Genomic DNA, 19,663 nt, shown 5'->3' on the forward strand with positions numbered 1-19,663 from the left:
ATCGTTAATTTTTTCGAGATAAAAAGTATCCTATGTCCTTTCTAAGTATATACCAAATAGGAAAATTTGATTCAGCGGTTTGGGCGTGAATAGGTAACAGACAGATAGACACGCTTTCGCATTTATATTATTAGTAGGATATGGATTGTGGTCAAATTATTATATAATCAACGTCATAAATATGCACACAGTTAATATTATATGTATATTTATGAATGATAAATTGATAATATGTAGGTACACATTAGCAATTTGATACTGATAAAAAAAGATGCAGTCTATGTGTAATGTGTATAAATCTACAAAGTGGAATTTTATTATATAACGTAGGTACGGGGTACCTATCTAGTTTGACGTTTATGACAACATTTTACTGAGCTGCCATGATCTGGACTAGAACGAAGTTGGATTAATATTGGATCAAACACTAATTAAAAATATATTTGACTCAAAAGTTTTGTCGCAAGTGGAAATGCGGAAGCTATTGTAATAAATGATTGTAAAGTGTCGAATCAGTTTGAAGGCAACAGTGCAATGATGCATAGGAGGTCAGGACTACAATGGTAGTGTTGTAAGGTCGCAGGCCCTCGCTAAACGATATTCAAGGTCAACTTTGGCCGATAGTATATCGTCACTGGATCGATTTAAGGGGATGGGGGGGGGGGGGGGGTTAAGTCCTCGAAATGTTAGCAATAATAAAAAATAGCATTAGCAATAATAATTAAGTCTTAAATGCTCATTAGCAATAATTAAATTAATCGTACTTGCTAAAAATACGTATTGATAATATTATCGTGCGCAGCAATAGTTTGCGATCATGATAAAAATATCCGTTCGCGCTGTTACGCACCGCGGCGCTAACTGTTAATGAATTTCTATTTTTCACTCGATGCGAAATATAATTTCACGATGCCGCGTTTTTAGCAAATAGCAAAGCAATAACACGTAGCATGCTGTATTGCTGTGACATCAAAATTAGCATGTTAATGAAATTAATAGAAAATACCATTAATTCCCATTACTAAGATGCGATGCTCAGTGAAGTCCAATAATCCTGGGGAGAACGAGAAGTCTGGAGTCTGAACTATTCTGGGGGAATAACTAGTGGGATTTAAAAAAAAATGTCGTTTGACTTTAAAGATTTTATTGTGCTATTTGATAGCATCCGTTTGATCCAATTCAAAGCTGTATTGATGATGAATTAATGACTTTAACAGTGGCTATACTGGTCCTCATTCACAGGTCGCATCGGCATAATGCAGGAGAGCTGCCACTCGATATCGTCGGTGGTGGCCATCGCGATCCGCTACGCCGCCACGCGCAGACAGTTCGGCGAGCGGAACAACGAGACGCCGCTGCTGGAGTACGAGCTCCACGTGAGTATATAGCCGTCGGCATGATGCAGGAGAGCCGCCACTCGATATCGTCGGTGGTGGCCATCGCGATCCGCTACGCCGCCACGCGCAGACAGTTCGGCGAGCGGAACAACGAGACGCCGCTGCTGGAGTACGAGCTCCACGTGAGTATATAGCCGTCGGCATGATGCAGGAGAGCCGCCACTCGATATCGTCGGTGGTGGCCATCGCGATCCGCTACGCCGCCACGCGCAGACAGTTCGGCGAGCGGAACAACGAGACGCCGCTGCTGGAGTACGAGCTCCACGTGAGTATATAGCCGTCGGCATGATGCAGGAGAGCCGCCACTCGATATCGTCGGTGGTGGCCATCGCGATCCGCTACGCCGCCACGCGCAGACAGTTCGGCGAGCGGAACAACGAGACGCCGCTGCTGGAGTACGAGCTCCACGTGAGTATATAGCCGTCGGCATGATGCAGGAGAGCCGCCACTCGATATCGTCGGTGGTGGCCATCGCGATCCGCTACGCCGCCACGCGCAGACAGTTCGGCGAGCGGAACAACGAGACGCCGCTGCTGGAGTACGAGCTCCACGTGAGTATATAGCCGTCGGCATGATGCAGGAGAGCCGCCACTCGATATCGTCGGTGGTGGCCATCGCGATCCGCTACGCCGCCACGCGCAGACAGTTCGGCGAGCGGAACAACGAGACGCCGCTGCTGGAGTACGAGCTCCACGTGAGTATATAGCCGTCGGCATGATGCAGGAGAGCCGCCACTCGATATCGTCGGTGGTGGCCATCGCGATCCGCTACGCCGCCACGCGCAGACAGTTCGGCGAGCGGAACAACGAGACGCCGCTGCTGGAGTACGAGCTCCACGTGAGTATGTAGCCGTCGGCATGATGCAGGAGAGCCGCCACTCGATATCGTCGGTGGTGGCCATCGCGATCCGCTACGCCGCCACGCGCAGACAGTTCGGCGAGCGGAACAACGAGACGCCGCTGCTGGAGTACGAGCTCCACGTGAGTATATAGCCGTCGGCATGATGCAGGAGAGCCGCCACTCGATATCGTCGGTGGTGGCCATCGCGATCCGCTACGCCGCCACGCGCAGACAGTTCGGCGAGCGGAACAACGAGACGCCGCTGCTGGAGTACGAGCTCCACGTGAGTATATAATATACAGTGTGTAACAAAAATAAGTGATATTACTTTAGGGTGTGTACGTGTTGTTTGTAGAGAGTTCACTGTGAAAGTAGCAGCGCTGAAAGACGAAAAAAATTTTTCACTTTTGTATGGGCAGGGGCCCGAGCGTCACGAGTTTCCCCATACAAAAGTGAAAAAAAAATTTCGTCTTTCAGCGCTGCTACTTTCACGGTGAACTCACTACAAGGAACACGTACACACCCTAAAATATTATCACTTATTTGACGGCAGAAAAGGTGGCTGTGATGGTACAGTTGTGAATATAGTTTTCAAAGAAGATGTTATTCGTTTTATGGAAGAAAAAATTAACAAACTATTTAAGTAGTTTTTTGTTTGAAATGCCTAATTGTGAAATAAAAAAACAATTTAATACCAAACAGTCACCTTTTTTTCTGATGATCATTCCTTGATAATATATCATAAATATTTAAATTTTCTCAATAAAAACATTGATACCACTAACCAGAGCCTGTAGTCTAGACCTTTTCTTTATCGATCCTTTATAGAATCGTTGATCAAAATGTATAGAATTGACATTAGACGAGTCGAACGTCAACGTCATATTCGCGAATTTTAAGTCAATTCCATACATTTTGATCGGCGATTCTATAGAAAAGCGATAAAGAAAAGTTCTTGGCTAAGGCATCAGTCTTTTATTTAACGTATTACAATGTAGTTTTTTTTACTAGGAACAGCAAATATAGAAAAATAGTATTTGTCAAAACTAAACCAATGTTTTCGAAAAATTCGTATTTTTCGAATTTTCAATTGGGTTGGGGCACCTCATAACATCAAGACAAGTAAACTATATTTTGTATGCAAGATTTACTCATCAAAGAGCAACTTTCTTTTGCTATGCCATTAAAAAAATTAAAAAAAAAAATTCTTCATATACATTATCGCTCCACCCTAATATATATGTATAGTCGATTCAGCTATAGTCTGTTAAGGTGACGTTATAACTGAGCAATATACCAGACCTAATGGCGACGGCCCAATGGAATTTCTGCTCCTCTATTTGCCAAAATGGCTGCGTAGTTTTGAAATTTCACAAATAACAAAATCATAAGTTAACCTTAACCTTCGTTTTCCTGTTAAAATGACAGACGATAGTAAAGGGAAAGCCTTATCATATCGATGAACGATGGTTCTCCGTGCCCTTACCGGAAATATTCTGTACCGGAGTGGCCCAATACGGGCTTTCCTAAAATAACATGTGATTGTTTTCCAGCAATGGAGGCTGTTCGGCTACGTGTCGGCGGCGATCGTGTTCCGGCTGTACATAGAGAACTTCACGCACAAGTATCTCGCCATCGTCGAGAAGTCCAACGCTGGACATCGGGTCGATAATTTGGTGAGTAGGCGATAGATGGCCCAAACTGTGTTTTAATCTTCTCTTGCGTATGTACCATCGAGGAAATTGATCCCTAGGCAGTTGACGGACCTACGTCATTTGGTCGGATCATGTCAATTCAATGTTAATTGTGATATTATGTCGGCTGGGTTTGACGAAACGCGACCAAAATACGTAGCAGATAGAAACTTGATTCATAGGCAGACCGCCATTTGCCTATGAATCAAGTTCTCTGATAGTACAAAGCTGTCAATGATATTACATCAACGAGTATGATATGATAGTATGATAGGAGTAGTGATTGATATGATAGTGATAGGAGATATTACATGAGTTTTAATCAAGGATTAACGTAAGGAGTAGTGACATAAAAAGTAGAAACAAAATTAGACAATTTCACAAGTGCTATCCTATAAATATAGCACTAGAATTATTAAAAGTTCGACCAAGGGTTCAATGATGTTGATGCGCTTTTGCGTCCGTAGTTGCGTGCACATAATCGGTACGTGCGTATACGGTTGCGTGCACGTCTTACGTATACTCCGAGCGTTTCAAGATATATCGTACGTTTACAGAGCGAGGCGGTATCGGAGATCCACGCGCTGGTGTCGTGCAGCAAGCCGCTGCTGACGTGGACGGTGCTGGAGGCGGCGCAGCAGTGTCGCGAGGCGTGCGGCGGACACGGGTACCTCAAGGTGAATCCATACTAATACTAATGCCAAAGTGTCTGTCTGTTACCTCTTCACGCCTAAGAACCGATTTTACTGGGTAAGGAAAGAGTTAAGGACATTGAGCGATAAGCAAACTTTCACATAAACATTATCATATAAAACTTATATTGTCTTATGACTGTTATGAGACCATTACAAATATGCTACAATAATGATTGTAGTGTATAGTAAAGTGGCGCCAATAAAACAAAATATAATACAGCATAAACAATGTACAAAAGGCTAACTCTGCCCTGTCCTTTAAATCAAATTCATGCAACGCAGCGACGCGTTTGCACATATTTCAAGACGTAAGCTAAGTCACACAGACTGTTGTTGGCGTATTACTAAACTAATGTTCAACAATCAACGTGATACTAAAGTGATCATTGTTTCAGTGTGCGAACCTAGGCGACATCCGCAGCAACCACGAACCAACAGTTACATACGAGGGTGACAACAACGTGCTTTCCCAGCAGACCGGCAACTGGTTACTTCGGCAGTACGAAGCGGCGCTAAGCGGGGGGACGGTAGACTCCCCCCTCGGGACTGTGGCCTTCCTCAAGAACTATAATACTATCATGGAGAGAACCTTCCAATGTAGGAGTACGGATGACATGAAGAATCCAAAATGTGAGTTGAATTGACATTCCACTTCAGTTAATCAATAATTTATTCACATATTAATTTTAAGAATGGTAGTTGTGATTTTTAGGGTTCCGTACCAAAAGGGTAAAAACGGGACGCTATTACTAAGACTTCAATGTCTGTCTCCAGGCTGTAACTCAAGTACGGTAATAGCTAGAAAGATGAAATTTTCACAGAATAAGGTATATAATATCTGTTGCCGCTATAACAACACATGCTAAAAACAAAATAAATTAAATATTTAAGGTGGGCTCCTCACAACAAGTTTTTTTTTTCTCTCCATTGTTATCTGCGATCAACCCGAGGGTTATAAGCAGATGTGATGAAGTGAATTTGGTGGCTCAGAGGCTTAAGCTCAGTAACTAGGCCTCTATATTCAATTGGCTAGAATCTGTTATCCAGGTCCAGTATGTTGTGGCGCTTGAGACGACCATAACGGCTTTTTTTCTAGGAGACCGTGGGCAAGATCATTAGGGTGGTTATTTAAGCGTAGCTTGTATCTGGTGCATGATTTAGAGATTTCCTCTTTGATTGTGGGTATCGATAAGATTTCGTGTAGTTCACTATTCCTTATATACCAGTGTGCATTGGAGATTCCTCTCAGTATTATATTTTCACATCTTTGCAATACTTCTATGTTGCACTTGGCAGCACTACCCCAATGCTGAAGACCATAAGTCCAGATGGGTTTTAGTACTGTTTTGTAGAGTAGCAATTTGTTCTTTGAGCTCAATTCTAATTTCTACCAAGAAGCCAAGTCAGGTCTTTGTATCTTATATTTAATTCATCTCCTTTTTGCTTTAATGTGAGGTTTCCATGTTAAACGACGGTCCAGGTGAATACCAAGGTATTTCACTGAGTCAGCGTGAGGAAGGGGCACGCCGGATAGTGAAACTGGTGGACAATTGTCTTTTCTTAAGGTGAAGGTGATCTGTGTGGATTTTGCCGCACTCGCTCTGATGTCACATGCTCATCCAGTTGCTTATTTGATCAAGTCCTTTTTGGAGTTGAGATGAGGCGAAATCCTTATTCGGGTGGCATGCTAGAACAGCGGTGTCGTCGGCATACGTGCCTACGGTGATATCGTTTGGAACCTGTATGTCTGATGTAAAGATGGAGTACAAAATTGGACCAAGGACTGAACCCTATGGTACTCCTGCTCTGATGTCACGTTCTTTTACCTGAAACACTCTGTCTTTAAGGTAGGAAATCAAGTAGATCAGGCAGTTTAGATTGATCGGAAGGCCAATATGTTGGTTCTCCAGAAGATAGAGAAGTGAGTTATTAGATTGAAGGCTTTTCATTATTTCACGACCCCGAGGAGGTTAATCTCGATCCCCAATGAGTATTTTTTGCATTCCAGTCACCACCGGCAAGAAAACGATTATTAAGCGTTGAGAAATAAAGCTTAAATGTAGCTTCGTCTATTTTATGTCGGGGTGGGCAGTAGACTGATGAAATAGATAGTTGACCAGCTTTATCTTCAACAGTTACTGTAGTAGCCTGAATATGAGGTGTTTGGAAAGATACTTCTTCATGGTGACGAATGGAATTTTTTACAAATATTGCAGTCCCTCCGTGTGCAGTACCATCTGGATGATGTGTGAAGTAGCCCGAAAAGCCAGGGATTCTTACATTTGACTCTGTTGTCAGGTGAGTCTCAGATATAAGGATTACATCCAGGTTGTAATTTTTTATCAGCAATGTTAGTTCATTGACGTTGGGTGGGAGTCCATTTATGTTCCAAGTGACTATGTTTAAGGATGTCATTTAGTCAGTCTTTCGACCAGGTTAACTATAAGGCCCATTAGGGAACTTATCTGCTGAAGGAGGGTTTTTTCTGACTGTTTTATAAGTAGGCTTTCAATTAGATTGGGTTGATTGGATGGTGCTTCTTGCGGTTCATTGTTTACAATGTTTGCATATGTTAGAGGTTTGTCAAGTTTGGTCTTATTATAAAAAGTTTTAGATTTATGTACGCCGTCCTTTTGGTTATTAATGTTGTCTGTACGACTTGGGGGTTCAGACATAGGTTTTGGGATAGGCGGAGATTTATTTTATATTCATCAGCGCAAATTAGATAGAGATTTATCTAATTTGCGCTGATGAATTTCTTTATACACTTCACAACCTTTGTATGTATTTTTTAGGACAATCGCTAGTTTTGTGTTGTTGGGCGCATTTTACACATCTATAGGGCCTAGTGCAGTTGTTTTTAGTGTGGCCATACTGTTGACATCTTGTGCATTGAGCTATGGTTTTTCGTTTAATTGGGTCTTCTATTTTAACTGATGTGTGATAAATAGATTTGATTTCTTTGGCTCTTCTATTATTGGGGCCAGGCTTTAAGTTTACAAAGAAAGTAGATGAAGGTTTCTTTTCCGGACCCATTCTGGCATTGATTATTTCTCCGGTTACGGTGTTTCCTGTAGCTTCGATTTCTTTTATGATTACATCGTGTGGAGTGCTGGGATGAAGATTTTTGATAACAATTCTGCAGCATCTCTCTTCCCTATGTGTGAAGGTGTGCCCTATCAGACCCTTTTCTCTAACAATCTCAGTGAGCTTCTTATAGGACTCTGTTGTATTACTGGTGATACGAAGTTGGTTCATAGTTATAATTTTAAAACTATAATCTGAGGGTGTTAGCTTTTCTTCTAAGGCTTGAGAAAGTTTCTGGACATCGTCAACACCATATAGGATGAATGGAGGAGGTTTGTAGACTTTTTTGGTGGTCACTTTAGGGTTGAGGTCTGTATCAGTAGGTAAACCTTCAAACCGATTTTGCAGTCTGATTGGTATGTCTTGAGGAGGGGAATCAGAGGTGCGTCTCCTTTTGGCGTGTCTTATGGTTGGGACCCTTTGCCAGTTGGGATTTGGCAATGGAGGGTCGGTGAGGTCAATGTCAGGTAATGTCACATCCGGGTATCGTGTAGTTAAAGTTTGTTCACTCATGGAGTTGCTTCTAGGCCGGCTTACAAACATGCTTTTGTGAAAAGCTTGTTGTACTAATTTGGTTTTTGGTCTTTCCGATTTTGAACTGGTTGCATCATTGCCGCTTTCTTGAGTCACTAACGTAGGCGAGAGGTAGCCCCCCCCAGTGAACATTGTTCAGGGAAGAATTATCCAACTCTGATAGAGTTGGTACCTTCCTGGGGTAGATTATTTTTTAGTCCCGCTTCCATGTTCAATTGGTATTTACACATGCCACTTCCCACATGACACGGACACTCTTTTAGAGGGTATTTAGTCCTCTAGGCTTGTGCTGGCCTCATCAGCTGGGATCTAGCTGGGAAGTAGAACAGGTTAGTTGACCGCCGCCTATTGCTCGGCGTTGCTGCTTGTTTAGCACCACCCAAGGGACACGAGTAGGGTGGGTCTTAGGAAAAGATGGTAAATCCTACGGACGCAAGCAGCATCATCCCCCCTTACAACAAACGTGATTTTTTTGCCATTTTTTGCTCGATATAAATGATGGCAATAGATAGGCACCAGAAATATTCACAAAATATGATTAATAATAAAATTTAAATAAAATAAATAATTAAGGGGGCCTACCTCACAAAAAACAAAATTTGTTCCTATTTTTGTTCTATAATGGTACGGTACGCGTTCGTGGGCAATTCCAACTCGCACTTGGCCGATTATTTAAGATAATTCTGGTAAACAACATTCCCAGTCGCGGTAACACGGTTTATTGCTCTGTTTTATAATATTAAGCTTTCCCTTACATGTTTTTCTGCGATCTTAACATGAATAAACCTAAGTATTATTCTTTAAAAAAAGAAGAAAGAAATCGTATGATGAAAATTTCTTTGTACCATCGAGGAAGTTGATTCCTATGCAATTGACAGACCAACGTTATTTGGTCGAATATGTCAATTCAATGTTAATTGTGATCTGTCAGCTGGGTTTGACGTAACGCAACCAAACTACTTATGTCTCCGATTTACATAGGAATCAACTTCTCTGATAGTACTAAGTATATGACTAATGTGTGTTTCTATAATTTGTATCCAATATCTATCTTCATATTCCAGTCATTATCTCCACATACAAATGGCTGATATGCTGGCTGCTGAAGCTAACGCACAGGAAGAACGAGGAACAGATAAGCAAAGGGCTAACAAAGGTCCAGGCGAGGAACCGATCACAAGTCTACCACTGGCGGACCCTTACTAAGGTCTACGCGGAATACCTCACTCTGTTGTTCAGTTTGGAGTCCATAGAAGCCAAAGAGAAGAACCTACAGCCGGTTCTAATGAACCTATTCTCGTTGTATGGTCTGTGGTCGCTTGATAAGCATCTAGTGGAGTTATATCAAGGTGGTTTCGCTACGGTTGATATGCCAAAGCTGCTGAGAGAAGCGTTATTGGAGTTGTGCGCTGATGTGAAATCGGAAGTGGTTAGCGTGGCAGATGCGCTCGCGCCTACTGACTTTGTACTCAATTCGGTGCTTGGAAAGAGCGATGGACAGGTAAATATTTACTAATATTATAAACGTGAAAGTCTGTCTGTCTTGTTGTAACCTGTTTAATTTTAATAAGAGTGCTAAAGTATATCCTTACAAAATGTTTACTTTTCATATATTTATCAAAATATATGAAAAGTAAACATCCCTCGTATATCCCACAACCTGTACATTTTGTGGTACACTTTACGGAAAAACTATCACGCCTATTGATTTGTGCTTTAATATAGTAATTTTTATTTATATGTATATGTGTTATCATCAGTCAGTCAAGGTGCGACGACGTCAGCCCTCACAAAGCTCGGCTTTTAGCTAGTTTTAATTTTTTCTTTATGCCACGTCTGAATGGTAATAAAGTCGAATAATTTGATATCTATACTAATATTATAATTGGGAATAGTTTGTTTGTTTGTTTGAACGCGCTAATCTCAGGAACTACTGCTCCGATTTGAAAAATTCTTTCAGTGTTAGATAGCCCATTTATCGAGGAAGGCTATAGGCTATATTTTATCACTCTAATACTAATAGGAGCGAAGAAATAGAGGAAAGTGTGGAAAAAACGGGGGTAAATTATATGAAAGGGCTTATTTGAACGCGCTAATCTCAGGAACTACTGGTCCGATTTGAAAAATTCTTTCAGTGTTAGATAGTCTTTTTATCGAGGAAGGCTATAGGCTATATTTTATCGCGCTTAGACTAACAGGAGCGAAGAAATAGAGGAAAGTGTGGAAAAAACGGGAGAAATTATTTGAAATGGCTTATTTGAACGTGCTAATCTCAGGAACTACTGGTCCGATTTGAAAAATTCTTTCAATGTTAGATAGCTCATTTATCGAGAAAGGCTTATAGGCTATATTTTATCACGCTAAGACTAATGGGAGCGAAGAAATAGAGGAAAATGTGGGGAAAAATGGGGGAAATTATTTGAAAGGGCTTATTTGAACGCGCTAATCTCAGGAACTACTGGTTCGATTTGAAAAATTATTTTTAAAGATACTTTGAATCCCGAAAAAGAACATAGGATACATTTTGTCCCGGAAAAATGTACGGTTACTGCACAATATACTTTTATGATTTGCGCGTTTAAAACTATTCAATCTATTTTGATGGAATTTGGTATGGAGATACTTTGAGTCTCGGGAAAGGACAAGGAATACTAATTTTTGTCCCCGGAAAATGTACGGTTCTCGCACAATAATTTGGTATGGAGATACTTTGAGTCTCGGGAAAGGACAAGGAATACTAATTTTTGTCCCCGGAAAATGTACGGTTCTCGCACAATAATTTGGTATGGAGATACTTTGAGTCTCGGGAAAGGACAAGGAATACTAATTTTTGTCCCGGAAAATGTACGTTTCCCGCACAATAAACTTTTATGATTATCACCTAAACTATTCTATCTATTTTGATGAAATTTGGTAGGTATGGCAATACTTTCAGTCTCGGGAAAGGACAAGGGATACTGTTTATCCCGGAAAATATACGGTTCCCGCACAAATAAAAAAACTTTTATGATTCTCGCCTAAACTATTTAATATATTTTGATGAAATTTGGCATGGAGATTTGAGATACTAATTTGAATCTGGGACATGGAATGTTTATTTGTCGCGGAAAAAGGTGCGGTTCCCACACAATATACTTTTCTGATTTGCGCGTAAATGACTCAATCGATGTACTGGAACAATTACTATAAATTCCACGCGGACGAAGTCGCGGGCAACAGCTAGTATGTTATAAGTTATAACTTTGTTTGCAAGACTAATAGAGTCCTTGAATCTTATTTTTCGTGATTTATAGTTTTGCTTATAAATGTAATCTTTAATTTAATAATAAGTTATTAAAATTAAAGATTACATTTATGACTTTTAATCATTCATTTCTTAATAAATTATTTAAATTATAGTAAAATATAATATAAAGATAATAAATTATTTAAATTATAGTTTATGATTAATAAAATCTAGCTTTATGAGTCACATATTATCTTAAACATGCACAAGTTGAAAATAAATTGAAGTTAGCTAAGAATAATACTTGAGTTTCTCAACGTCATAATAATATCTAATTTTAAAATTAAGTTTGACCTGTTACTTTTGCAGTTTGTAGCAAAACGAATAAACAGAATTTCATGCTCTTCTTTGTTAATACTTAATAGTTTATGCCATGTGTTTTAACTTAACTCTTAAATCAATATCTTACCTAATTTAATACCCTAAAAAGAGGAAAAGGGTGTTAAATTTGACTAACATTGTTAGTCAAAGTCCTAACAATTCGACAAAATTACGTAGGTCCGCCATCTGCTAATGATTCAATTCCTCAGACGGAACATGCAATTGGTGCAATTTTTTCCTTTTTTTTTTCAGTTGTATCAAAATCTACAGAAGGCTTTCTACAGCAAGCCGGGCGTATTCGAGCGGGCGCCATGGTGGCGCGACGTCGTGCCATCTGCCAAAAGCAAGCTTTAAGACGTCGACAGGAGTATACAATCTTTAGCGTTGAACATCAGCAGGAAAGCAGTTGTCCGGCCCTGCCTTGGCATCAGCAGCAAAGGCTGGTCAGCCCTGCCTATATAACGTCAGCTACAGGGGTACAAAATCATTGGCATCAGCAAAAGGTTGGTCGGCCCTGGCTATATGGAGTCAGTTACAGAACTTCATAAGCATTGGTATCAGTAGCAAAAGATTGGTAAGCACTGGCTATAATTAGTGATGTCAGCGAAGATGCTACAAAATCTTGGGCGTTAAACATTATTAGAAAAAGGTTGGCCAGCCCTGTCTTAAGCGACGTGTATAGGGCTACACAATATTTGGCGTAAACAGAAAAAGGTTGGCTAATAATGTTTATTAGTAAATGATATTGCCAAAATATTTAAAATCTCATAATGGCAGAGCTAGCTATAATCCGACCGGCTCCCGGGCATTATTCTATTAGCATTGATAATAAAAGTGTAAACTGCAGTTGAAAATCGTTTGGATATGGATATGGGCCACATATTCAACATCGGATTTAGCATTGACACTCATGTGTTCGATTTCCAACTCTATCCAGATAAAAAGGTTTGCTGGCTCTGCCTTCGTCAATTTCAAAAAAGGTAAAGTAACATTTAGGTTCGTTATATTTGAAAATGTAGGTTTAATATGCAACGTCTAGTACATCTGTGTACCTGATTTTTACAGTACGTATTATGAAGTAACATAACGTAAAACTTTGCACAAATAAAATTGCAATAAATAATAATAACTGTCATATTTTTATATGCATAATAGTAATTAATACAGCAATATATTACAATAGTTTATCTAGCACAAAAACTGTACGAATTGTTATTTTTGTCGTTTATGTATTTAATTTTTATAAGTACCACCTAAATGTTACTTTATGAGAAAACTGAAAATATTTTTAATAAAAAGTTAACACGAATTTATTTAAGTTTACTTTGTAAATAAATAAATTTTAAAGCATTTTATGGTAATTGTTTGATGCATATAATGCATTACTTTACTTTATGCATTTAATTAACTATTTATGTTAACAATAATAATTATTATTGATTATATTTTGTGTTTTTATCTACTTTTGTAGTAATAAAAAATATGTATAAGTACTTTATAAATTAAAATTATTTTAATCATATTTTAGTATCAAAACATTTTTCTGTAAAATGCTTAGATTCCTATACTAATATAATCAAAATTATAGATCCACTTAAAACTAACCATAAATGTGAACATGTAACAGAATATAAGTTAAACATAAACAAATTAAACCAAATATTATTTTAGTGTAAAGGGGTCTGCCATAAATTGCGTCAATTTAAAGGGTTCGGATAGGGATGAACTAATTTGGTGTGGCGCGTCCAAAGTTTTAGAAAAATGCATAAAATTAAAAATGTGTCAAATAAAGGGTGCATTTAAAACCGAGGCGTTGTTAAAACCTATGTTCGTGTTATGTAATTTGTGGATGACCCCAACGTTTTGTTCATAAAAATAACAAAATGGCGTCCATATTCGAGTTAACATATTGAGATTCATAGTTAAGAATTTGGATGTTCCTCTTATAGTTAGATACCTACTATTAGTATGTGAAAGATAAGTCTTTAGATCTTCTAGAAAGATGCAGAAAATAATAGGGTGTCTCACTCTTCAATGTTATTATTGTTCTATAGTTTGTGCGTTTTAAGATGATATGCGTGACACATTATAATTGACAATAGTAGGGAAGTTACCTAAGAAAATTAATCGATCATTTAAAAATATCGAATCACTTCGTAAAGGAATTGCAATAGAAAATATCGATTTCGTACTGACGTTTCAGAGAAGCGCCGGCGATTTAAAATGGCCGCCCTTTTTATCGATTTGATTTCGATTCAACAGTGTCGTTTTCGTAACAATTTTCGTAACAATAATTTTCACAGTTAAAGGAGAATTCCAAAACTCCATAGAAAATCTCAGTTATTTGTGTATTTTATGTGTAACATTTTTTGATAGGCGTGTTTGCCGCAGGATGTGGCTAAGATAGAAAAAAATGGTTTTAGATATTTTCAGGCGCTAATTGAAAATTACATTATGTAGAACATATCGACTCCAAAATGTTATAAAATAGTGATGAATTATGTTTCTAAAATACATAATTATAATAATTAATAATAATAAATAATCAATCTTTATTTTTCAATAAAATCACATACAATATGAGGCATCCCCATTAAACAAGAGATTACTTGTATTTTATAATTATATTATTATACCGATCTTTTTTATATAAGTTCATAAGGAAAATAAACAGAATGACAAGATTCAGTGAAAATAAGTGGCATGGACGCCGGCAGAAATAATTTCCAAGGGGTGCAGATTTTAGTTTTCTTTCTTTTCTTTTTACGTTTTACCAACTATTATCTATTCTGTGGTTTTACGAATAAAAGTGACTCTATTTACGTCAACAGAATATATTATACATAATATTTTAGTGCCGAAACATTACGAACTATGTTTGTACGGCTTCTAACATACTAATTTTTATTTCAATAATTCCTGTTGATCCCGAGATTCCCAAAGAGTTACCACCTGGCACCCCCCTGCCGGCGCCCATGATACAGGATGTAACGAAAATAAGTGATAATACTTAAGGGTATGTACGTGTTCCTTGTAGAGAGTTCATTGTAAATTACTTTTTGACCGACTTCCAAAAAGGAGGAGGTAATACGTTCGGCTGTATGTTTTTTTTTTTTAATGTATGTTCAACGATTACTCAGCCGTTTGTGGTCCGATTTGCAAAATTGTTTTTGTGTTGTATAGGGTTTGACTCGAATTTGGTACCATGTTCATAAGTGGTGACCTGATGATGGGATACATGAGTAATCGAGGGAACTCCTCAAAATTTATATGGAAACATATAGTGATTTCGATTTTTTCTGAAGTGTTTCAGGCATATACTACCAAAAAGTAAGATTTTGCACCAGGATGTACCCTGGTTCCGAAGGTACCCAACAGAATTTTTGAATCCTTATAGATACAAGTTCGAGGATTTTGGCTTTATTTAAACTACTCCAAGCAAAAGCCAATGGATTCTATATTAGTTCTGCTGAACATAGGCTAAATTTTATTTTGGAAAAAATTGGATTTCGTAAGATATTTGGGTTTTTCGGACGCCAGGTGTAAAATCAACCAGAAAAGTTACTTATTTTGCGTACGCTGCCGAAACTATAAAAGATAGAACCATAAATGTTATAAGTAATTGTAGATCTTATAAATATCTACAAAAAAAGTCCGCGACACACTATACTTATCTATGTCGAGTAAGGACAATAACCATTTTTTTATTTAAAAATCTTGAATTTTTTTTGGACTACATTTAAAAGCGTTTATTTTACTTATGCTATTAATCCTTATGAAAATAAATTATTTCATCACTAAGTACAGTTTATGTAGATAACATTTGGTTTTAAATGATTAAAATTGGACGTTTATTTTTGAAATTATGGCAAAATTAAAATATAACGATAGTGGGCGCCACCAAGCGGGGGGGCGTGCGCGGGAGGAAGACAATCTGTTCAGTGTGCACTATATGCATCCCTTCGGATAATGACTGCGTCCGCGTCGTTGATGTCAGTGTTGGAGTCTGTAAATTGGCCTGGGAATCATTTTGCTGACCGACTCTTTCCTGGGTAGGCTTTTTGCAGCCGTAACCGACATCCACGCGGGCGGAGCCGCGGGCGACCGCTAGTAATAATATGTACAACTCTAAGACAACGAGCTAAAGGTAATATAGCCTTGTGGTCTCATAGGTAACTAAAAAGGGTAAAATTATTATTTTTTAACAAAAAATTAAAACCGACTTCCAAGGTAAAAACAAAAGTAATATTCTTAAACATAATCTAAAAAGAATCAAATAATTCTTATTCGTTATTATAGTGCCGTCTTCAGACTTCGCCTAAACCTCAACTATTTCTGTACTCAATCTTCATGCTTTTGAAGTCGGTACCAGCTTACCTTAGCGTAAGTTCTATGTCAAGGATCTCAGAACTTTTCCGGGCTGGTAGCGACTTCAAAAGTACGAAGATTGAGTACAGAAATAGTTGAGGTTTAGACGAAGTCTGAAGACGGCACTATAATAAGGAATAAGAATTATTTGATTCTTTTTAGATTATGTTTAAGAATATTACTTTTGTTTTTACCTTGGAAGTCGGTTTTAATTTTTTGTTAAAAAATAATAATAGCAGACAGAATTTGTAGTACCTATCTTTATTCTTAAAAGGAAAAAGTAAGTGTTTTTGTATGTTTAGTGATTGTTTCAAACATTTCATAAAAGTAATTTAAACTAAAATTGTTATGTAAGCCTGAAAATAATAAAATAGCAATTTTTTTACTTAAGCCATTTTTTGCGGCAATGACACATATACATTTCTTTTACTAATAAAATATACAAAAAACTGAGATACCTTACTTTTGTGCCGGAGCTTGGGCTCTTTTGGGTGTTCGTCTTTATAATTTTATATTAATAAGTTAGCATTTAGCAACTTTTCATTTTTATTCATTTACAACTATAGGAAACATTTGTTTTTGTAGATGGAATATAATTTATTACATTTTGTTTTTTTTATTTTCTTGTAAAAAAAACCCGTAGCAAGGAATATGAGAAGTGTCACCCATATCATCTTAAAACGCACAAACTATAGTTGTTCACTGTTATTTGTCTAAGAACAACTTTTTTCTCGAATGTTTACTATATTTTTAAGTTGAAAATGAACATTTTTTAGGCCCATTTTCTTGTCTTAGTTAAAAAAATCTTTAGAAATATACTAATTGTAATGATAGAAGTAGATTTTATAATATTATGTATTCTTTAATTTATAAATATTATAGTTCTAGTATGCACTAACATTCCATATTTAATATTATGAAAATATTTAATGATATACAATAATTTTATTTTCATATTTTTTATAACTATTTTATGTGTACTCATGACTGTCACAGTAACGAAGAGAAATTATTTTGAGTATTTTTTACTGAGTTTTAAAATATAATAATTTATAAATACATTTTTAACTTCGTCTTGAATATTATGTATTACTTAATTGATATTTTAGCTCACTATGCTAAAGATCAGATCAAAACGTAAGTTATTCTTGATTCTGAATTAATGGTAATCAAAGAGATTATGTATATTTAAAACAGTGATACGCAAATTGAGAGCGGTAGGCCGAGGTGGTCCTTAGATATAATATTTTTATAGATAATGCATTTTTAGCAATTCATAGTATTATATTTGGTTACCTCGTATATTACAATAAATTATTATTATACTATACAAATATATTTCTATAATTTAGAATAATTAGACAGTATATTTTGTATATTAACTATTATTTCAAATAGACGCTCCAGTGTAAAATTTGTTAGATATTGTGAATTGTTTATACTTTGTTTAGATTACAATGACATACAATTTGATCACAGTTTAACAAAAAGATCAAAATTAGTATAATGCTACTTTTCTCACTTATTAACCGATTAATAAATAAATCTTGACTTAGATTTTTATGTAGCTTGTTCATGGCTGAACACTTATTGTCTGACAAGTAAAAGGATCCATGCGTCGGATGGGCATGTAAAAAAGTCGGTCCTGCGCCAGATCTCTCGCCAGTCGTGTCGGTCTTCCGTCCCACTGGGTTATGAGAGTAAAAGGAATAGAGAGTGCTCTTGTGTACTGCGCACACACTTGGGCACTATAAAATAACTCCTGCGTAACTGGCCCGGTTTTCAATGAAACCGGCCACCGTCACCGAAACCGGTGTGGGAGTTATTATTAATTTGAACAAAGTATAAACTTAGTTAATTGAATGTCATTTAAGTTAATTAAAGTAATTATTTTGTCATATAATGATTTTTAAATGTGTAGTCAGTAGAAATGTAAAAATTCAACTTTTTAGAATAATTCACTCGATGTTCACTTCCATTTGTCACTCCAAGTGCCTTCCTCTATCATGTTGTCTGTTATAATGTTCTATATTCGTTTCTTGTAATAAAATATATATCATATAAGTATGTTTCTTATTCCTTCTAATATTATGCTAGATACTCTGTGATTGGTTGGCTGTGAAAATTTGGACCAATCATAGAGCTGAACTGCATCTTGAGACCGAGATGCATCTTGAGTACTGACCATTTATACCGGCCTAAGTGTCTAAACCACGGAGCTAATACTAAGGTCTAAACACACACACACACGTAACTTCGGCCTAGTGTGTTTAGACACTAACTGCAAAAAGTTCGCAGACAACAATCAAATAACTAAACATTTTTCTTAATATAATAGGAGCTCCTCAGTCTATCAATAAATTAAAATCACACTTTTAAATAAAACTTTATTGAAATAGTGATACAAAGATGGCTGCATTGTGCTTCATTAGTATCTGTTAGGTCGTGTAACGTGTTAGTGCGAATTCTATTAACTAATAAGTACAATTATAAGAGATTAACTTTATATTTCAATAATTTTGCCTCATCGACCTTATGACTAAACGAAGAAAAGCCAAGACTTACCAATCTATGTGGCTGTCATTATCAGTCCAATGGCTTTTTCAACGTATAAGACGAGAACAGTAAAATGGATTTATTAGCCCGGGCGCGCACTAGCGGCCAAGCCACAGCGGCCAGGTCTCGACGGCCATCGAGATAGATACCTTAGTATTAAACCGCCATAAACCACGCGCACTGGCCGCCACCCGACCAGCGGCCACGCCATACTTTCGATGGCCGCCGCGACCTGGCCGCTAGTACCCGCCCGGCATTAGCCCGGGCGCGCACTAGCAGCTAGGTCACGGTGGCCATCGAGTACGGTGTGGCCACTGACCGCCATGCGGCCAGGTGCGCGTGGTTTTTGGCGGTTTTATACGGTATCTATCTCGATGGCCTGTCTTATTCTGTGTCTATTAATAAGGTCTAGTATATTTCATACTAGTTTGGAGACATTATAAATGCATTTTCGCCTAAAATATACTTTATTTACAACATTTTTATTGAAAAAACAAAGTACTTAAGTAAAATGTTAGTGATAGTTATAAAATATGTCTAGACTTAATTTAAAATTAAAATTAATAGTAAGTACATAAAATTATATATTTATTAATATAGAATATTTCAGATTTAATTCGATAACTAAAAATGTTACGTCTGCATAGATATTAAAAACAGCACAAAAAGACACTAACCAATGAATCTGAGTATTTTGTTTTTTACAATTAGATAATATATCAATCATATATAATATTATATATTCAGTTTTTTGCGTTCAACGCAACATTTCGCACGCAAAGTGCACATATCAATCTTATAGTAAAAGTAACGGCTCACAAAATAATTAACTGCTAATTACAACTACGTAAATTCAGTTTCGCCCACAACCGTTTTAAATATACA

The 19,663-nt window shown here is 37.3% G+C and overlaps 1 protein-coding gene across 1 annotated transcript in view; it reads left to right on the forward strand.

The window, feature by feature from the left end:
- LOC121731572 (peroxisomal acyl-coenzyme A oxidase 3-like) overlaps nucleotides 1–13,098 on the forward strand; it is a 30,150-nt gene extending 17,052 nt beyond the window's left edge. Inside the window, exons 8-13 of the mRNA XM_042121059.1 lie at nucleotides 1,243–1,376; nucleotides 3,791–3,913; nucleotides 4,489–4,608; nucleotides 5,022–5,256; nucleotides 9,312–9,748; nucleotides 12,107–13,098. Coding sequence (XP_041976993.1) covers nucleotides 1,243–1,376; nucleotides 3,791–3,913; nucleotides 4,489–4,608; nucleotides 5,022–5,256; nucleotides 9,312–9,748; nucleotides 12,107–12,208 — 1,151 coding nt within the window. The 3' untranslated portion in view covers nucleotides 12,209–13,098. The remainder of the gene's footprint in view (nucleotides 1–1,242; nucleotides 1,377–3,790; nucleotides 3,914–4,488; nucleotides 4,609–5,021; nucleotides 5,257–9,311; nucleotides 9,749–12,106) is intronic.
- The last annotated feature ends 6,565 nt before the right edge of the window (nucleotides 13,099–19,663 follow it).

The sequence above is a fragment of the Aricia agestis genome, chromosome 11 (genome assembly GCF_905147365.1).
Source record: "Aricia agestis chromosome 11, ilAriAges1.1, whole genome shotgun sequence".
Lineage (NCBI taxonomy): Eukaryota > Metazoa > Arthropoda > Insecta > Lepidoptera > Lycaenidae > Aricia > Aricia agestis.